We start from the raw sequence: 21487 nt of genomic DNA on the forward strand, positions 1-21487 counted from the left end.
GTCTTCGGAATGGGATTTGAATGATGTATGGCAAATAAGTCCATGGCTTCCCTCTGAAGAACAGGCAGAATAATATGCAATTTAAAAATGAAAGGAATAGCTTGGGGAGTGAGCATCAGCCATTCTGGGCCCTTGGTGAGACAGATTATGAAGAGAAATATTTTTGTCACATAATTTTAGAGCTTATGCACATGGGATGGTCAAATCTGGTGTTGTTTAGGCAGCTCGAATTCTGACCCTTTAAAACTTGGAATGTTTCAGTTTCCAACCTTAGTAGTTATCTTGCTGGATTGTGCACTAAAAGTGTAAAACATACTTACTGCCATGTGCTCTGAACAACACTGCCAGTCAAAGCCAGTGCTTTTTTTCCCCTGTTAAATTACTTAATGTTTCGTGTTTTTGTTCCAGCCACAGTTACTTTAGACATTTTACATGCATGGTAGTCAGATTGGTGAGAACTAACATGGGAGCTGACATATTAATGTTGCAAAGGAGAGCAGATCTGATAACGTACTGAATTATATATGGGGCTCCAGCACCTAAATGCAGGAGGCCTGGAGGCTCACGCAAGAAAGCTCGAGGGAGCTGAATGATCCAGAGCACTTGATTTTTTTGATGGTGGTTGTTCAAATAAGAAAGAGTGGAAGCTGTACAGATGGATTTGGTCTGAAGGTCGCCTGTGGGCTCAAAGGAAATGCAGCCTCTGTGCTGTACAGATGTGTGATGAGCAAGGTCAGGAGCACAGCAGCGCCTGCTCTGAGCTGGGTTTGGGACCCTGGCCGAGAGCCCTGCTGTAGACTGCACCTTTCCTCTGATACATGTAAGCTGAACGACAGAGCAAGAGCTGGCTTTAAACCCACATGGGTTTTGTTGGTTGAAAGCTTTTTTTTTTTCTCTCTAGGTATCTCTAGTTTGGTGTTTTGGTGGTGCAGTGTCAGGAGCAGAGTGTGTTCTGCGGGGCCGTGCACAGTGAAATCTGCTACCCTGGGATGGCCAGAGTTTGAGCCTGCAGGGAGGATGAGCTGTACCAGGAAAGCCGCATTTTCCTTGTGTGTGAGGGTGTTCGCACAATACCTTAAAGCATTTCGATCCTTTTAGTAGGACTGCCTAGACCACCTTTAAAATCCTGAATGCTTACTACTTATTGTTGTTTTTCTAGGAGAAGGCTCAGTTGGTTTGAAGCTGGATGCTTTGAAGGTTACTGAAATTTGAAAAAGCTGTTGTATTTTGTTTCCTCTGTCTGTGTACATGGGAACCCCTCCTTAAAATTACTGCAGCAGCAGTGAATACTCTCTTACAAATGGGGTGATTTGGTTGTTGTTATGTGTTCTGTGTACAGTAGGAGAGTGGCTACTGTGAAAACAATTTAAAAATGAAATCAAAAAACCTCGCAGTGGTTCAGATATCTTTTTTCCTTCTCATGTTTCATCGCAAGGAAAGAATAAGCACTAAGAAAGCAAAGGAACTGTCAGTGACAGCATGTGCTGCCCACCCTGTGCTGCGTGGCAGAAACAAAGAATTTTATTTCTGCCTCTTTTTAATGATTCACTCTACAGAAGGAGGGGGTGGCTGGCATGTCATTTTCCTTCCAAAATACTGTAGGCAATTGATTTTCAGTTCATTTGCTGACATTTATCACATAAAACATGGTTTGCTGTAGTAGTTATTAAAACCTGTTGACAACAGTGGGTCAGGTACTCATTTGCAAAAACGAGGCAGAGCAGATGCAACCCTTGCCAGCCGTGTAAAATTAGAAAGAGTTAAAGAGGTCAAATGACTTCAAAGCTGCTTTTAGACAGTGTCTACTTGTAGCTGGGTTCCTGATCCTTCTTAAGAAAGTGAAAGGCTCTTGCCAGCTGAGCACGGTAGAGGCAAGAGCAATCAATTTGTGCCAGATAATGTACGTTGATATTTCTAAGGCAGATTCAAGTCAATTTTAGAAGGGATGACTCTGGAAAAAAAGTTACATATAAACAGCTTGCCTCTGGATGCTTTGTATGGTCTCCTGTTGTGGCGGACAGCAGACCAGTTAGCTTGGGTGAGGAATTCCTCTCCTAACTTCCCTGGCTATCCCTGTTGTGCTGCTTCTGGAGGTTTTACCCCGCTCCAGAAGCAGTGGGGCTTGATTCCAGATCCTGTCTGGAAGATGGACAAGGATTATCCAGAGCCAGGAAGCCGCTGGAGGTCAGGGTGGATGTTTGGGGTTGGTGACAGGAGAAGGGATCAAGGGGTACACATGGGAGAGTTAATTTAGGGAGGCTGGAAAGGCTAGAAATGTATAGAGTGACTGTCCCTCATGCTGTAGGAAGAAAGAAAACCTCTGCAGGAGCTAACCTGCTTTAAATCTCAAAGAATGAATATGATCAAAACAATCTTCTCTGTTTCTCCTTCCCTGCAACTGTTTGCAGTATCAGATGATTTCCTGCTCATCTGCTGCCTGCTGTTACCAGTTGATTCAGTTCTGTCTGCTCTGGGACAGGCACTTTCCACCCCACCGCCCCCTCAGATCCTGCTGGTAATTCCCATTCAAAGCAGTGTGGAGTATCCCTTCCCAGAAGGAGACAGGGACATAGACTTAAAGAGCTTTGAGAAAGGCAGAGGGACAGAGCATGTGCCGGTGCTTGTGTATCACTCAAGGAAAATCCCTACATCCTTGTAGCTGAGTTGGTTAGAGATAGGGTGGGTGAGTGAGAATGTGAGTGGAAAATGGTTTGGGACACTGAACTCAAGTTGGTGGCATCCCTCTGGGCTCAGCTTTTAGGCCAGTACTGTTTAATGTCTTATTCCTCTTATTCCTGGCGTGAATGCTGGGATGGAGCACAGCACCAGCCAGGGTGGGGGCAGTACCAACCTGGGCATCACAGCGAAGGCACTGGAGGGCAGTGCTGCCATGCAGGGGGACTGAGCCAGGCTGGAGAAACGATCTGAGAGGAGCCTCTGGAAGCTCAGTGAGGGCTGGTGCAAAGACTTGTATCTGGGATGGAGTAACCCCTTGCAATGGAACAGGCTGGGAGCTGACTGCTTAATAAGCAGCTTTGCAAAGAAAAAACCCACAAACCAAACCCAATGCCTGGGGTCCAGGTGGAGCCAATCGTGCACCCAGGCAGCAAAGCTGACTGCATCCTGGGCTGTGTTAGCAGGAACACACCTGGCGGAGCGAAGGGGGATCCTGTCCTTCTGCCCCGCACTTGTGAGGCTGAGTGGTAGGTGTCTGGTTTGGGTTCCCTAGCACAAGGACAGTGGCACACAGGAGCAAGTCCAGTAAGGCCACTGAGGTGGCTGGGGCTAGAGCGTGGGCCAGGCTCTTCTTAGAGGTACACTGGGACAACAGACAACAGATGTGAGATGGAGCATGAGAAATTCTAGACAGATATAATGGGGAAAAAATTGCCATGAGGGTCGTCAAACTCTGGAACCAGATCCTGGAGGAGTGATATCTTAGTCATGGTGTTCAGGACTTGCTGGACAGAGCCCTGAGCACCTTTCTTTCAGCAGGAGATTGGACTAGAGACCTCTGGAGGCCCCTTCCCACCTATGTGGTTCTGCTGGGTGGCTCATGGTGTTGGCACGAGACCAGCTTCTTCAGCTGACAAGCACTAGCTTGTGGTGAATCATTTAGTTGTTGAACCCTGTACTGTACCTGATTTCACTTTACCAGTGCTCCTTCTTGGGAAGGATGCTTTATTTTTTTATTACTCCAGACAGTTTTAGTGCTAAAATATTTCTTTAGATATTTTTTAAGCAAGGTGGCCTCTGGCTGCAATTAGTGTCCCATTGGAAGAACTGACAGCATTATAGAGCAACACTAAAGCAAATCATTCTACCTCATGGCATTATTACCTTGATCTGAAAATTTCCCCAGGCTGCAATTTGTCACTAATATTGCTTTCAGCTAAACTTATCCATACAAAAAAAAAAGGAGTTAATAGAGCTTCAGTTCTGAAGTTGCCATCACCATTTTTTGGGGATGAGTTATTACTTAGTACATTTTATTGACCAAGCACATGGAGTTCTTGGTCCTTGAAAAACGATGCAGTGGTTCATCACAAACTCCATAAATTGTTGGACTTTGTAGCAGCAATATCTTCATCTCCCACACCACAAGCAAGGAAGGTATCTCTGAAACACAGTAGATAGGTACTACACTGAAGTAGGAACTGCACTATGTGGCTTGTCTGATACGAACACCTAGTTGTGATTGCCAGTGACAGCAAAACTGCTAGGATGATACTGAGTTTCACTGCTGCTTTTGCTTGTTTTATGCCACGCTTAACATAATTTGAATGCTGTGACAGTGACAATGACAGTGACATACTATAATATAATTCCACCTGAGATGATGCAGCTGGAATTAATAAGCCGGAGAGAGAAAGCTGAGGTGCTTTGTCATCCGTTGGCACTGGATCATTTTTTTTAGTGGAAGTGCTGTAACAAACCCAGTGATAGGAGCAGGTGGCTCCAGCTTGGGTGGTGCTTTGGGCTGGTGCAGGGAGGCCAGGTAGATTCTGTCTCTTGCTACGGAAAACTTTGTACCAGCGTCATATCTGGTGTCTGTAAGCTGAATGGTGACATTTTCATTTATCAGCTGGGTCAGCTGAGGCTGATATGCAGTGCCATGTGTGGTGCGAGATGTGTCTTGTCTCCATGTTCATATCAAAATACTCTGGTCATGCTGCCTCTTCACCTTCAGAGTGAGAATTGTTACTTGCTGCCGTTCTTTGGTGATGGAGCCTGGAAGGGTCTCACTGGTCCAGCCTAGCAGATCTTAATTGGCATGTTGGGCCCTGAAGGAACAAATTGTATCTCAGGAAACAATCTGAAGGTGCGGAGCTTTAAAAGTCATAACCTGTCTTTGGAATTGTGCCTTGAAGCTAACAGTAGCCACTAGAGAGTGCAAAGCCTCTTTGCTTCTGGACTCATTGCTGTTGTTTTCATCCAAAAGAGAAACCAGTTATCAGCTTCTAACAGAAAAGGGGCTTCAGGCTCGTGCCAAAATCTGACTGTTGATGAAGGCTGATCCTGAAGTGCCCCAGAGCTATGATGTTCTTGTGATCCCTCACTGGGACCTCTTTAATCCCGCATTTACTGCTGCATCAAAAAGACACTTAAGCCATCCAGAAAGTCAAGCAAAACAGGATCACTGCATTCTCCAGCCTCATGCTAGTTAAGGAAACAAACTCTGGTTAAATTCATATGTTGTAATGGCTTTGATCACAACTGAACTGTTTCTGGAAAGCTGAACTGAAATCTGCTTTTAAAGGTGAGAATGCAGCTCAGATTGGGAGTAGACTGGTAAAGGTTTTTTTTAATAGTCTTGCAAAATTAAACTCTGTGCGCAATTGGCCCATAATGTTAACTTGGCTCCACTGGCAGGTATTTTTGTTTTGTTTTGTTTTTTAATAGTGAAGGAAATAGATGTATAAAATCAGCTGTTACTCATGCTTTGCGTGTGGTCTCAGATTTGTGGCTGTTTTTAAATATGTTTGTCGCTTAATTTAAAGGAGTGTGTTAAGAGACTAGCAGGAGAAATTAATTCATGTACAGGAGACTGTAGCAGCCTTTAAATTAGTAGTTTCTCTAGTCAATAATGTGTATTTTTAAATGTGTGAAAATACCTGCGTGCAGTGATAGGCTATGATGGCTTGTCAAAGAAGAGCTAGGCTGGGAGAAACTGTATTCATATCGAGTTGGCACGCTTTGACTAATCTGCATATTGAATAACTTCTTAAATTCATTGTTTAACATTAACATCTGTGATAATTCTGTGTGCTGCTGGATCTCCAATGGTGGAAGATGTTCTTTGTGTTTCTTTTTATGTCTTTGGGTGAGAGCTACATTTTGTTTAACACTTAACATTTTTTTTAGTGCTTAGGGACTGTGTTTCTGTTGCGGTGGATGCTGTAAAAGCCAGCCATAGTAATGGTGAACATATGATGGTGTCCTGGGGGTGCAGGGGAAGCACCGCAGCTCTAACCCTGACGAACTGTCCCTTGAAGCAGAACTGGATGTCACTGCTCATCCAGCCTGGTCCTTGCAGCCTGGTAGGTGAAGCAGGTGACAGGGAGGTGGCGGGCACCTGTGGGATGGTCTGCACGAGAAACGTGGTGAACTTGAACCTCCCAGCCCCTCTTCTCGCACAGAGCAGATGGGGAGGAAATAGGAGGCGTGGGAGCCTTTTATGGCCTCTGGGGCTGCCAGCCCGTGATGTGCTCGGCTGAGAAGAGAAAAGCCCTCACAGGAGGACAAGACATTGCTTGTGCACAGCTGTGCTACATAGCCCTGTATTTTGAAGAGAAAATATTAAAACTCAAAGGAAGGAAAAAAGCCAACCTCTTGACTTCGTAGGTGTTTGCAATATAGGCTGGTTTTTTTATTTTAAAAAGCATTTCTTTGGCTTTGTACAAGGATACTGTTTTTGTCTGTTCACTGCCAAAAGCAGGATAAGGATGTCAGGGAAGGACACAGTAGGTGGATATAATAAGCTGGTGGCAAGAATGGATGTGATAATTAAAGAGGGAGGGTAAAGCCTAAAGAGTTAGTTCCCCTGCTGAAGTTAGCACTCATCACACACACACACGCACACAAAGGAAATGCTCCTTCTATGACTAACACTTTTTCATGGAGTAGTAACATCCAGTGTGGAAACACAGAAACCAGGATGTTGGAACTGTTCAGAGGTGTGGCATCAATTCTGAATTCAGATGAGTTTAAAAAGCAAATTAGAAATTGCTTGTTCCTGTTGATTTATATATGCATTTTTGTAGTCTGCTGAAAATATACAAAAATAGGCAAGTGTGTAGGGAGTAAGAAAAAGACCTGACTATGGGTAGTGCTTTGTTCTGTGTACAGCAACAGTCTGAATAAAACAGATGAATAATGGTTTTTTTTTGACATCAGCTACATGGGGGTTCTGGTTGGCAGTACAGTATGAACAGCTGTCAGGCAGTACTGTGTACAATTTAGTGCTTTCCTTTGAAATCATTTGGATGAGATTTCTCTAAAGTAAACTGTGATTTTTTGGTACCTACTGGAAGTGCTTTAACTGAGCATATATTCAGGTGAAGGTACTTAGTACTGCCTGAAAATTTGGCTCTTGAGGTGTGTCACATTAGGCACCCTAAATTAGTGGTACCCTTGGGCAAGAAAATGTACTGTTTCTATTCTCATTCATCTTCATCTTGGCTCTTCAAGTATAAAATTTGCACTTCAGTCTTCTTTTTCCTGATCTCTTTTTCCTGTTTTAATATGTGCCATTTCCACAGAGAAGAATGCCAAATGGTCCATTCATTGACCTGTTCCTCTGCAAGTGAATGTCATCGCTATTACATACCAGTTCATTGCTCATCAATGTGAAAGCCGTAGTACAATTTTTATGTGCCAAATGCCTCATTTTGTTTGCTTTAAATTCCATTTTCTTTCAGTTTCATTTTAAACAGCTGTTTTCTAAATCCCTCCACAAATAGCAATTATGTTTTATAATGATGATCTTTGTCACTTAAGTTTTTAACTAGTGGTTTGACTCCCTGCTCTCAGCAATGTGAAATTGAGGCAGCTCAACTGAAGTTCCAGTTGCAGTGGTATAAAACTGGTGTTGGCAAGTGGAAAAATCATATTTCTTGTTCTAGGTGTAGGAGTTAACGCATGTTTCCAAGCATCTGGAGTTGCAGTCGTCCACCCAAAGCTTCTCCACCCTGTGACAGTCGGGCTGCAGTGTTTCTCCTGCTCTCTCGCAATCCTCAGCGGTATTTCACAGGCAGAGAAGTGGCTCAAGTAGATATTTATTTGCCTTGTGGCTGGAGCCTGCTTGTTGCTCTGTTGGTTTTTGCTCTTCAGCTGCTTGTACTTCACACTACTCCAGCATGACTGTCTAGTTTTCAGGCCTATTTATTTTTGCTTTAGCCTTCAAGGGGTATATGGGAATGGCTTTAACCAGCTTTGCTTCTGAAGGAATCACAGTGTGGAACTGAATCTTGGAGCACTAAGTGTGTCCACCTACAGTGTTGATTTTTTTGTTCCAGCCTGAGATGTTTATGAAATCAAGATTTTCTCTGTGGCCAGTTTGTTTTCGTGAAGGAGTCTCAAAACTTAGCCCTGCTAAAGTGCAATCTGGGCAGTATGTGCCATTTTAAACCACATTTCATCCACCTAACAGCCTGCCTGCTGAGGGACTGTCCTTTGTCTACGTTTGCTAGAAGAGTTTTGTATTGGTAGCAGAGCTGAAGCTGTATTGTCATTTGTTTATTTTGGCTGATGCTTGCTTAGGTCTGTAAAGGTTTAATCCTAGTTGTGGTTTACTTCCGGTAATGTAAATTGCGTATCTTTTTCATAAGTGTTTACCCCTTTCTTTGCATTTTTTGGAAGGAACTTCTCCACTTAACCTTTTCTCCTGCAGTTGTTAGATATTCAGAACTGGTATACAGATGACCAAAATTCAAGTTGAATAAAGCAATTTCCTGTTAAACAAATAAAAGTACTAAATAGTTTCTTGATACTTTCTCCATATAAGCTTTCATGCTAAGCCAACCCTGTCTCGAGCCTTGAGTCATACTTCAGACATGTTGGTGTTTGGAGTGAGGTTTGCAGTGATCTGGAGTCCAGTGCATTTTTCTGTCTACAACCATACGTGAATAGGTGATAAATCAGCAGCATTTTGACTCTGAGCCAAGAAACATAATTTATTGCTGAAAGACTGAGGTTTTTTTGGTCTCTCTAACAATAGGATGATTTTCCGAATATTTAGATAGACCAATTTTTGATGAAACATACTTGTGCCAGTGATATGGTAGTTGAATTATGATCTGTGGGCATCAGAGATTAAATGCTTGTTGCGGGGAGCCCTCTGGAACTGAGCCTGTGAAAAGAGTGCATTATGCTGCAAATTATTAAATATTGATTTCTGTAAGTCTACAGGCATCAATGATTTTAGCAATATGCTAGTAAATAACATGAAAAAGATTAATATCTCAACAGAAAAGGTAATTGCAAGTATGTGTAAGTAATGATTTTGGTGCAAGTTAAGATTTGTGGATACCAGAGAAGACTCAACTTTGGCCTCTTGTTGTGTATCCAAAACCACCTAGAAGATGCGGTCACTTAGGACTTCTGTAGCTGATGTTCCCAAAGTTTCCTGAGGTCTGTGAGCTGTGCTGGATGCTGGATGTTTGGCTTCGGAGATCACAGCCACGCATCAGAGGGCACGAGGCTTGTTCTTTATGGGGTTTGCGTTCTTGTGCATCGTTCCAAGGTTTCCTGGCAGCCTGCTCCAGAGCAGCTCAGTTAAGCACAGTTTAGCATCTATAGCAAAGCTGTTGCTTGCGAGTCGTTTGTAAAGAAACCATCACTGGTGCAATGGTTTAGAGAAGCTGTTATTGCAAAGTGTTTGCTCTCAGCATTCATTATGGAATTACTTCTCCACAGAGATTAGCAATTTGAATTTGTCATTACTTTTTCTCTCAGTGTAAGTATTTTAGAGCAATAACTTCCTCCAGAAGAATGAAATAAATGGATTTCATAGTCTTAATTTTGTGTCGAGGCAAAACCAGTTTTCATACATTATCCCTAAGCATCCCTTACATGTCCATATGAGGCACATTTTTTACTTGCTGCTTTGCTTTGTTCATGGGACACGATTAATGCTATTCTGCAGATACTAGTCTTAAAATTTCATTAGGAGGCATGACAACATCTGGGTCCCTAGGTCACTGAAAATGAGCAGGCAGCTGTAGTTGTAGCTTGTGAATTTGTCTTACGTTTTGAGAGGTTTATGTAGCAGCAGAAGTGGAGCTGCTCATCACATGTAAAAGCATCTCTTTGTGAACTGTTGGTGGTACTAAATGAACAAGAAAAGGTAGTGTATTTGGGGAGAACGCAGAGATACAGTTTGGGCTTTGGTTTCCTCAGTTGCAAATAGAGCTGAAATACCAACTGTGGTGTGACTGCAGTGAGTGACCTAAGAAAAAGTACGCTGTTGATCTCAAAGTCACAGCATGTGTTGTTAGTTAAATCAGAGAATCACAGAATAGTTTAGGTTGCAAGGGACCATCAAAGGTCATCTGTTCTGACCCCCTGCCATGAGCAGGGACATCTTCACCCAGCTCAGGTTGCTCAGAACCCCGTCCAGCCTGGCCTGGGATGTCTCCAGGGATGGGGCATCCACCACCTCTCTGGGAAGCTGGAGTAAAGGATGAGGTTGGGTGAAAGAAGCTGACTGGTGTAGATAGCTGTTCATTTGCCATGTGCAGGTATGTTTGAAAGCCTGTCAGCCCTGGGTCATGTAGACACTGTGCTCGTCACCAAATTCATGGCATGCAGACATAAAATCTGTTGTCCCCATCCCTGCCTTGAATATTTGTTTTTATGTTTTTTGCTAAGGTATCTCAAGGATATTTGTAGTAAATTAGTTTTTATTGTGTTCTGCTTTATTCTCTGTGCTGCAATAACATCAGAGTCTTGCAAGGCCCGTACAAAGGATGGCAGAGGATACAGCCACCCAGGAGCAAAAAGCATCAGCACACCCCCAGGGCAGAAACTGCAATGTTGGGTATTGCAGGCTGCCCAACGCCGTCATGATGCGTTCCAGCCAGGCTGAAAACTGTCCTCCTAGGATGAGCGGTGTCGTCATCCCATTACTGATTTATGGCTGAAACGATCGTGCATGCAGTTGCTGGCCTGATATTTCCAAAGGTGGTAATACCCTAGTGGAAGTTGAGGATGCCCTAAGTAGGTGAATCAGATGAACACTTTCAAATGAACTGTTCAAGTTTTGCATCACTAATGGAGCAGTTTAAAAAAAAAAAAAAAAAAAAAAAAGACAACACAAAAAAAACCAAAATCCAAGGCTTGAGCTTAAGAGACTACCCAGAAAGTTTTGATGTTAAGGTCGGTTAACTCCAATAGATCATTTACAGGTTTGGTGAAGTTTCAGAACCATTTCCTTTCAGTTGTGGTGTGAAATTAAGTGACACATGGCTTTTTTTGACATTCTGGAGCTTTTCTAGTGAGACTAAAAGTAAGAATTATGACTGTGTTTTTACTAGGATTCTTTTTGAAGACCTAAAATGAAGAGCTCCGCATTCCAACCTTCAGCCCTCTTTAGCTGTCACAAGGCATATTCATACTGTAATCACATGCAGCTCATGACCACATTATAAAGCTGCTTTAAAATACAGTAACTTAGCTCTTGCCTGAATGTTTAATCAACTTTTTGCTTGGGCTTTGTTGTCAGCCTCAGATCCCATAATGTAGCCCATTTGTGCCTATAAAAAAAGGAGAAAAGAGTAAAGGAGACAAACTCATTCTTCCACCTTTCATATGCTGGCTGAGCTTGGAACTAGCGGAGTCATTGAGCATAATGCCAAGTGTGAGCTGTGCGAATAAATGTGTAATAATTGTATTTTGGATCCAGCAGTGGTTTAGAGCAAACTGCTTATAATTTCGAGCAGTTACTCTCGCAGAATGCCTTCCTTTCTTTGATTTCTTTATCTTCAAGTTATATCTGCAGAATAAAATTGCAACGTCAACTCATGCTTTGCAGTTACTTAAATTATATGTTACGTAGTAAGTCAAATAAAGCTAGCAGAAGATGGTTGTCTGTATTGGGTGGGTTTAACTGGTACTGATCTGGTCCTTATCCTTTTCCTTGAGACCATATACTGCTTCTGTGTCATCTTAAAAAGTTGCCTTTGGTGTCAGATTTGTGTTAAAATCGTTCATTTCAAATATATGGCCAGTACTGAAATGGATAAAGCTGATAAGCCCCGATTTATACCTAATTTGTTAATCTATAATTCTTTCCAAGAACTTTTGTTTTACCGTCTCTCCATGTATGTGTGTGTACAAATGTGTGTTACGTATATATTTATGAAAAATTTATAATTCATATAGATAGAACATAACCTCTCTCCTTCAAGTGTGCTCAGGTAAAGGGAGGATTCCTCATGCAGCAGATCAGACAATTTATAAAATACATAACATTTTTGAAGGGATTTCTTCCATGCTATTTCAGAGCATCAGAGATCATCTCAGTGTGAGTGATCTGAATAAGTAATGAAAGGTTTGGAGGGAGGAAGCAGAGAGGAATAGAGATACTGGAGTTCTGAGCTTTTTCCAGGTGTGGGAGCAGCATGGGAAGGAGATGCATTGGATTAGTGGAGGTACCTGTATATCACAGTTGGGGTCATTGCTATTGAATGTGAGGAGACCCGGTCAAAAATAGCCCTGTAAGTTTTAGCTAAGAGAAGACTGCACGTGGCTTGGAAGAGAAGGTGTTTAGACCTTACAGCCTTGATAAATGTGAGTGGATGGACAGATTAAAAAAAAAAATACTCTTGGAGAAACATGGCTTATTTTGGTAGTCAAGAAGTGTAGCAGATTTGAAGATGGTCATGCATCTAGGCCTTAATATATCAGGATAGTTGGTCTTGATCCCTCAAAACATAATGGAAACTCACATTTATTTATGTAAAAGCTGGGAGTATTTGTACATTTGGGGTGAGGAATAAATCACATCCTGTTTCTGCAGCTGATTTTACAATATTCTTTCTCAGTGCTGTCCCATGTACCACCACCACTCTCTTTGTAATTGAGAACACACATCTCATTTAGTGCACAAGTGACCAATGTTACCTGATTTTCTTTCTTCTCCTTCATTCTAGCTGTTACAGCTTCTGGAGTCTGAGACCATGCAACTAGAAGCCTTTTTGGAGTGGAAGCAACTGGAACCAGTTTATTGGCAGTGGATGGTAACAAATCAAACTAATTTCAAAGTGTGCAGTTTTCTTGACTCTAACAAATAGCTGACCACTTCCAAAGGTTCCTTCCCACAGAAATAAATGCTGCAAACCAACTGTTCAACAGCATTTGAGAAGAAGGGAAAACGCCTTTGGTTAAATAAGGGCTGTTTCCTTAGTTCTCCTTCATCCCTCTGTTTTCTTGAGTAAGACTGGCCCAGCTAAGCTGAGGAATTGCAGGGCAGAGTGGCAGAATTTCATACAGTTAACACAAATTAAAATGTCTGATCTTCACTTCTTAAATGTTTTATAAGCATAGCAATCATACATTTTGTTAAAATTAAATGGTTTTTCAGAAGAGGGCCTCTAAGCTTTATTACAGACTTGAGAACAACTACACTTGCAGGCAGCCAATATTGAAAACAACTTCATTTTTCTCAGCCAAATAATATGTTGAAACTGCCAATTTCCCCTTGAACTGTGTTGAATGATCATGAGAAAATCAATAAGCCTTTCTCTATGCATCTTACGACTTCTCAAGTGAGCATAAATGGTGCCATCCATCTCACTTCTCTCTACAACTTTTGCCCACTCACAGTTGCTGAAAATAATTCTTTAGAGCACCACATCAGCTGTATGAGTTTACAAAATTTTGAGAATCAGTGAGCTGACTGTTAATTGCCCATATACCTTGTTCTACACTAAAAGCAAGGCACAGGAGTGTAGAATTACCTCACCTGTCTTGAAGAGTACTTCCAATGCAGAGCCATTCCGATTGCCATTACTACATAATGGGGTTTGCTTTGCATGCCTACCTTTTTCTGGTTATTTGAAAAGTATCAACACTAGCGTAAGCCTGGCTTCAAACAGGCAAAATACACTGAAATGCTGTAATGCTTCCAGTTATATCCACCCAAACATATGTCTCTGACAGGTTCAACAATGTGGGGAACATTGTGAGTGTTTGTGTGTGTGTTTCCTGAAGTTCTAAATAAATACTTGCAAAAAACCCTGACCAGCACATTGGTTTAAATTGTTCAACAGGCTGGATGTCAATTTTACCTTTTTCTTTTGTTTTGCTGATGATGGTGGTTGTTCCTAGATCTCTAGGATATATGGAAATGAGATATGTTTGGGGGATACAGAACTTTTCTCTTTCCACTTAACCTGTGTTTTGTATTGATCTGATGGACAGGGTGATTCTTGCATAGCTTCTGCCATGTCTTCATGACAGAGCATGGCAAAACTACAGCATCTGGAGTGACTGCAGTCGTGTTACTTTAAAATTCTGTCATTTAGTGAATTTCAAACAGAACACCCAAACCAAAACAGTCAAAACCCCCAAACTGAAACAAACGAAAACAAAAACCCAAACCAGAAGTGCAAACCAAAATAAACAAAACTCAAAACAAATAAAGGCCCAAACAAAAACCTAAATCCAAAGAACCCAAGTCAAACCACCACCCCACCCCGCCCGCACCCCCAAACCAGCAAACAAAAAACCCCACCAAAACAAACCCAAACCAGCTTTGTCTCATTTCCATGCACTTAGTTAGGCTGTTGGTGCCCAGATGATGTCTGAGGTGTCATGAGCTGGGCCTTTGGTCAAGGTGAGTTGCTGGTCCCAGCGCTGCTTTGTCCCAGTGAGCAATGCTGATGCTTCATGGGAAAGGAGGTTTTGTAGGGTACCTGTGCCATTCTTAGCTATCTTAGGAAGTTTTTTCTCTTGATGTGAATTAAGGTAGAGTTTTAACCTACCTGCAGAGAAGGTGGGGGGAGAGAATATTCTCATCCTCTTTATAGCAATATTTCATACAAGCAAACGCTACCAGCATTTCGCTGCATTCCCAGTCCCTGTTTCTAGGCTAAACAAAATTGGTTCTCTTAATGTCTCCTTGTAGACCATTCCTTCAAACTTCTAATGGTTGTTGCTGCTCTCATATGGGATTTTCCTTCTCATTTGTCTTTGTTTAACTTCAGGTGCCTCACCCATATATCAGTGTTACACTATCACAGAGACTTGTGTTTGTACTTTCTGAAATGATAGTTGACTTTAATAGTATGACATTGGTGACTTCTGGTTCTCTGACATGTCTTCCTGCAGTGTTGCTGCTGTGCCAGCAATTATGCATTTGGTTTTTCCTTGCCCATGTGTAGGCTGTGCTGTTCAACTGCTGTCACTTCTCCAGTTTCTAAAGATAGTTTTGAATGCAAGTTACATCCTTATGAGAGATTATGACCTTGCCTGTAATTAATCCTGTTATTAACTATTGTCTTCTTGATAACAATATGGCAATAAATACTTAATGCTCTGAGTGAGGAGGCCTAGGTCCTTTAGTTATGCTCTGCTGCCCTGGCTTGAAAACTGTGTGTTTTTACATAATCTGTGCGCCCCAGTACATAGGTACATGCATGTCAAGGGTTCTGAAATTGTTTGGTGTTTTTTTGAGTATTTCAAATAATGGTTACTATCTCAGAAGGCAGGTGCAGAATTAGTTGTAAAACCAGTGAGGTGGTTGCAGTCAAGCAGAGCTGACAGAGCTTCTGACCAGTCTGGAGCAGGGATCTCTTGGGCTTCCTGGGAGTTTTACCTGGGCACAAGTGGTCCCTTGGGTGTTACAGCTTACTGTGCCACATAGCAGATGGGGCTCTCCTGAACCATGTAAGCATGTTCTTCATCCTGGTCATCACTTGGTTACAAAAAGCTAGCCAGCCTCAGAGTTTGAGGGGAAGGGGCATATCTAGAGCTTCTGCAGGACTGGTGATCGCTGTCCCATGAGTGTTACTTTATGCTTTAGAGCAGTTGAAAGTAGTTCACAGTATATAATGCTTTCTAAAATAAGCTAGGTTAGCAACGTAAGTTTTCTGTTAACCTAGAAATATGTTATTGTGAACTGAGGAGGTTATCTCTTAAAATAACTCTGAAATTGTGGAGCAACTGTGTACTGAAGTGGCAGCAGTGAATTCCTAGTTACAAATTACCAGGTAGATGTGTGTGTGAAAAACCACTTAGGTACTGCTGAAAAGTAACTTTTATTGTTTTCCTTTAGGAAACTGTGTTAGATATTATGGCTGAAGAGGGAAATCCATGCGAGTCCCAGGATGCTCATGTGGAGAGAAGTGGGCTGCCAGAGGTGACCTCGTGCTGCCCCTGGGCTGACAATCTGACCGAGCACATTGACAGATTATCCAGAGATCTCATGACTCTCCGTGACCAACTGCAGAAGCTTGTGATGCACCGAAAGGCTGCGTGGTGTGAGAAGGTAAGGCTTTGGGTGGCATTCTTGATCATTAGCGACTTTTGAGATCCTATGTTTTTAGCTGTCTTGCTACCTTCCATCCTAGGGTGGCTTCCCTGTTGCTGCTCTGTGTCACCCTTGCTGCAATCTCGATGTCAGATCTACAGTTACTTGTCTGTTTATGCCCACAGCATGCCAGGTGCTCTTTCAAACACAAAGAAGGCTTCTGTCCCAGAGAGGCAGCATGCTGAAACAAAATAAGTGTTGTTTTAGAAGGGAAGGCATCAAAGGATAGGAGTTGCAGGGGACAGAAGAGCAGAAAATCATGGCAGCCCCTGGAGGGGACAGAGACAGCAAGTTGAAAGCATCAGTAATGGTTTGTTCTGGTTTTAGTAAGAAAAATAAAGATGGGTATTTGCAGGGAAAGGAGGGTGGGAGAGACTAGAGCTTGTCATCTTTCACTGAGTTAGTAGTCTTTGAAATGTCTGATAGGGGAAGGAATATGGAAGGTTTGAAACCTGTGAAGTGAGAGAAGGGACTAAGTACAAGACTGGGTGGAAGAACAGACTGGCTGTGGGAGGCTGGGTGCGGAGGAAAGCAGGTGGAATGAAGGGAAGCGTACATGGCATTCCTGACATAAGGATGGGGAGACACTAGGAAGCACCCGGAGGGGGTGGTGGGACCTAAATAAAGGAGCTGTTAATGTAGGTGTAGAAGGTGAATCTGAATATTAACATGCTGGCACAAGGAATAGATATGATAAAGATGCAGGTGTAAAAACTAGTCATTTTGTTCAGGCATTGAGGAAGGAAGGATACAGAGAATCTGTGGAACCTGTGGTTAGAAAAAACGTGAAAGAAATAGTTGGGGCAGATAGAGCAGTAACAAAAATGCTATGTCGCTATTTTGTGTCTGTTAATACAGGAGAAGGGTTTTTCTGCCTTTTTTCTTTTTTTTTTTTTCTGTTGAAATGTTGGTAGACAGGATTATAGATCAGCTGACAAAATGAAAAGTGTCAGGTTGTCGGATCAAGAGGTATTTGCCCAAGAGTTCAAAAGGGTCTGGCATGGAAAAAGTCTGTGGAGGGCTAATCGCTCTCTGCTACTGTAAGGATAAGGAACTAATTAGGATCGGTTGGATAGGGACAAGCACCAGGAGCTGCTGCTTCCCACAGAGAGCAGAACTTCTTCCCACAGGGCACTGTGGATATAAGCAGTGTATATGGATTCGAAATCTGTTGGACACATTCTTGGAAGATGTAATCCATCAAAGACTATCAAATATACAGACATGAATTACAAACTTAGGAAGTTGCAGGAGTACAAATCATTGCAGGCTGGAGGAATAGTCTGAGGAAGTGTCTCCATGTATTTGCCTTTTCTTATGGTCTTCTCTAGGCATTTGCTGTCGATCACTGCCAATGATGGGGTGCTGGACTAGGCAGGTCTGTACTGTCATCAGATTTCATTGCTTTTATGGCAAAATGGACATGACACTGGCAGAACAACTCTGACCTTGAATTCTAAAAATAAAATTTCTAATGCATGCTTTCCAAAGCAAGATATGCTTTGATTCATCTATAACAATATATATGCTCTATAAATATTATATAATAATCACACTGGATTTTTTTATGCTTGAATTTGTAAATGAAGTCTAAAAAGACTGAATGATGCGTTCTTCATTGTACTTTGAAATAGATGCACTAATTGGATTTGAATTATGGCCGATCAAGTTCCAGTGTTTCTGTGATACAGTGAATGCTGTATGAGTTTATGACTGTGGATAACAAACAGAGTGCATCTTAAGAGTGTTGTTAAAAGGGTGGTTTATCGCAAGTGGTTCCTCTTCTACATGCCCTGAAACAGAATTATTTTGTAATGTTACACAACAGCATTTTTTGGAATGCTGGGGGTCAGGGACCCTCCATCAATCCTCTTTATATCAACCCTTCCTTTGTTCTCTGCTTATGTGATGCTTTCTGCTTGTAGCCTGTCTCTCTCCTCCACTGCCAGGCTGCTTGCTGAATTCAGACTCCACTATCAGTTGCTTGGTTCTGCCCCTTTCAGTTTTTTCGCTGGAGAAATAAGCTTATCAAATCTTCCCTTCTATATTATTTTTTTAGTCTAACAAAAAAGAAGATAACAGTGGTAGCTAAAGTGGTCATTATCTCTAACTTTGTATCTTGCAATACTGAGACATCTGGAAATTATCTTGGCTCTCACAAGCGTGCCCAGCTGAGGGACAGTACGGTTTATCGTAGCTCTTGTGCCCTCTACCTTGTACTTCATGAAAAACATGGTAATCCACAGAGTAATTATGTCTGTTGTTAGCAGTAGGCCTGATGTCTGTGCCAGGCAACTGAGCAGAAGCTGTTCTGAAGAACAGAATCGAAGGCACGTGGTTAAACATGATACACTGGGGAAGAGACAGCTGAGATTTCGCAGGGAGGAATCGTGAATGTAAAATCTGTGGGAACTCTTTGAAGGGGACCAGCGAGCATGTGGACAGGGGAGGTTGGATTGGTGTCTCTTAATTGCATTTAGAAATGGCATTTGATACAGTCCCTGGAAAGATTCTCAGCACAAGTAGCCTGCCCACGTGGCTGCCTTTCCCTGTTGAGCACACAGTGGAGCGGGACACGGTGCGGAGGCGGCTGGGATGGATGGGTTTGCGGAGGTGATCACCCACGGAGTCGCGGGGCCCGTGCTCCTCCACCAGCATGGACCGCTCTGGGAAGGGGCGGGGATAGCCCAGGTCGAGCTGAGGCAACATCACGGGAAGTGATAAAACGTTAGCTAAAACTGGGTGGAGATAGATCTAACAAAATGCATCTGAAGGGGAGGATCATAATTTTACGTGTGTTTTTTCCATCATGTGAATGAGCTCTTAGGGTTATAACAATAGTTCTGTGTCAGTGGTCAAAAATAACAAACTGAGTCTTCAGAATTGTTAGGAAAAGCAGAAGAAAGCAAAAGCTAAAATATTCCTGGAATGCTGTGTCCAGTTCTGGTCTCACTCCTAATTAAAAAAACCTCGATGTTGATTGAGCTGGACAGCATAGGGAGGAGAAGTGATGATGACTTAAGTTGTGAAAATGTTTCACTGCAAGGGAAATTTGCCTAGGTTAGGGCTGTTGACAACTGTTGGAAACAGTGCTGGGTTAGATGGAGCTTTGATATAATGAGGTACAGTTGCTCTTTCTTTACATCCAGTTTTAAGCATCACATTTCAGGAGGGAAATTGGGGAGAGCCAGAAGAGGAAAAGTAAAATCATTGTAAGTTTGGAATGCAAGGTCTTTATGTTAAAAACAGAAAGAATAAGGCGAGGTACATGAGTCTTCGAACGCAAAGAAGTTTTCTGTGGAGGAAAGATTTTTATTTTTTTCCCTGTGTATGCAGTGAATGGGACAAGAATGGGTGTAAGTCATTATCAGAGTTTCTAATTAGATACCAAGGAAAAAAAATTCCTAATGCCCAGGGCAGAGAAACAGTGGAGCTGGTTGCCTGGTGAGCTGTGAAGTCTCCATCCTTGGACCCCACACAATCCAGGTAACACCAATGTCAGCCAGAGTTGGCTGCAGAGGAGCTGGACCTGCTCTAAGGTTGTGGATTGGGCTTCAAAACCGGTTTAAGTCTGTTTCACTTATATGTGAAAATCTGTGATTGTTTATTTATCTAAAATGATGTTAAGGTATTTCTGGTGTGTTAAAGTCATTGCATGTCATGATGTCTGGTTTGTACCACTAAACACAACTGCTTATTATTCAGGATGTGATCTCAGGGGCAACGTGTCTAGTGTTTGCAAGTTTGATCATTTGTGCACTGTGATCCTGGTAGTTAAAATTTATTGATCTTAAATCTTTCAAAATTAAATCACTGATTTTCCTTATTTTCTTTTGTTTGTTTGTGCCTGCCCCCAGCTTTTTCTTTGGTTATGTGCTTGGAATGACCCTGAAACCATTTCCCCTTTCAGGGACATTCACTAGAAGGCATCTGAATGTCGCTGTGGGATTTGGGTGATTTGTGAAACCCTGATTAATATGACATTTTAACTGATATCCATCTCTAGGCAGCACTGCGTTCAGTATCTTGGAGCAGAAGATGCATATGGCAGAGGTGTGACCTGAATACAGGGCTTTCTTACTGTTAGCTTTGTTCTTTTCCATGCAGTGTTGGGCAAATAATAGTCACTTTTGGTGACATTTTGAGGATTTGTAAATGATGAAAAAGTTGAGTGAAATGGTTAAGCTTTAAAAATGTTTCTCCTCTTGGAAATAAACTTAACTGTAAAACCTGAAAACTGCTAATTCCAGAAGAGAACTTGTTTGCTTGCTTGCTTTTTCATTTCTGAATATTTCATGTTATCTACTCCTCTGTTTGCAGGGGGATTTTATTTCAGCCTGTTTTAAACATTTGGCTGGAATGCAGAGCATTTTGACTCCAAACAATGATAATTTCAGTTTTAACCACATAAATGCTTACACCATACTGAGCTTTTGTTGAAACTTGGGATATTGTCTCTTGGGATCCATGTGTTCACTAGCATTTAAAAACAAACCGGAAAGACTTTGAGCCATCGATCCGAACTCGAACATGCTCCCTCCACGTTAGAGTCCTTTTTCAGAAGAGATGGATTTGGATTCATAGTGCATTGGGGAGGGGCTGTGTGCGAGAGGGATGTTTTGTTTTCTCTCGCTGGGGAGAGGCGCGAGGCTGGTCAGTGGTGGTGGCAGCAGTGACCTTGGGACACTCCATCAAGTGGGGGTGGCATGGTTTGAAATGCAGAGAGGCTTTCACTCCATCCCAAGAGTCCTGTGATTTACTCGAAGTTTTTGCCATCGCCAGCTCATCACAGTACACTGGGGGAGACCTTGTAGGATGTAATAAAAGGAGTTGTTTTTTTTTCTCAAGGATCTTGCATCTATAGAAAACTGAACAGTTTTTGACGCACTCGGATTTAAGACTTTGCCGTTTGAAGTAGGGAAGCAGCTCCAGAGACTGATGCTGAAACACAGCCCTACATCCTTCTAGTTTTGCTTGGGATTTTTTTTTTGTTTTTTCTTACTGAGATTGAGTTGCATTTTATCTACTCAAACAGGTGCACTTCCAAAGCTTTTCTGTAAGCCTTGTAATGCAGTGGAGGAGGGGATGAGGAGCTGTGGGTACTCTGGTAGCCCCCACCAGTGCTGGGTGGCTGCGCTGTGTATGTGATGAACCCATGTGAAAATAAAGGCAGTGTATGTATGTGAGTCAGAGAAATACAAAGTCTCATTATTTTCTCCACTTTGCGAATGCGAGGGGCAACAGAGGGGGTTGCCTGGCTCCCGGTGTGCCGCGTTCCTCCTCCACCAGCGCAGGACCAGCTTGTGTTTCTGCTACCGTAAACCCGGGACTTGGGGCAAAGGGACAGCTGGACTCTGGCTGGAGAGCTCTCTGAAGGCTTGTCCAAAGATTTTTTTTTTTGCATCTTTGCTATTTCTGCTGCTTATTCTATTTCTCTGGGCTTTCTGCTAATAT

General features: G+C 42.4%; 1 protein-coding gene across 2 annotated transcripts in view; it reads left to right on the forward strand.

Moving 5' to 3' along the window:
• Positions 1–21487, forward strand: part of TEDC1 (tubulin epsilon and delta complex 1) — a 66905-nt gene that overhangs the window by 32213 nt on the left and 13205 nt on the right. For both annotated transcript variants that reach the window (XM_065842808.2, XM_071810273.1), the window contains exons 6-7: positions 12654–12740; positions 15779–15991. In XM_065842808.2, the coding sequence (XP_065698880.2) occupies positions 12654–12740; positions 15779–15991 (300 nt within the window). The remainder of the gene's footprint in view (positions 1–12653; positions 12741–15778; positions 15992–21487) is intronic.

The sequence above is a fragment of the Patagioenas fasciata genome, chromosome 6 (genome assembly GCF_037038585.1).
Source record: "Patagioenas fasciata isolate bPatFas1 chromosome 6, bPatFas1.hap1, whole genome shotgun sequence".
Lineage (NCBI taxonomy): Eukaryota > Metazoa > Chordata > Aves > Columbiformes > Columbidae > Patagioenas > Patagioenas fasciata.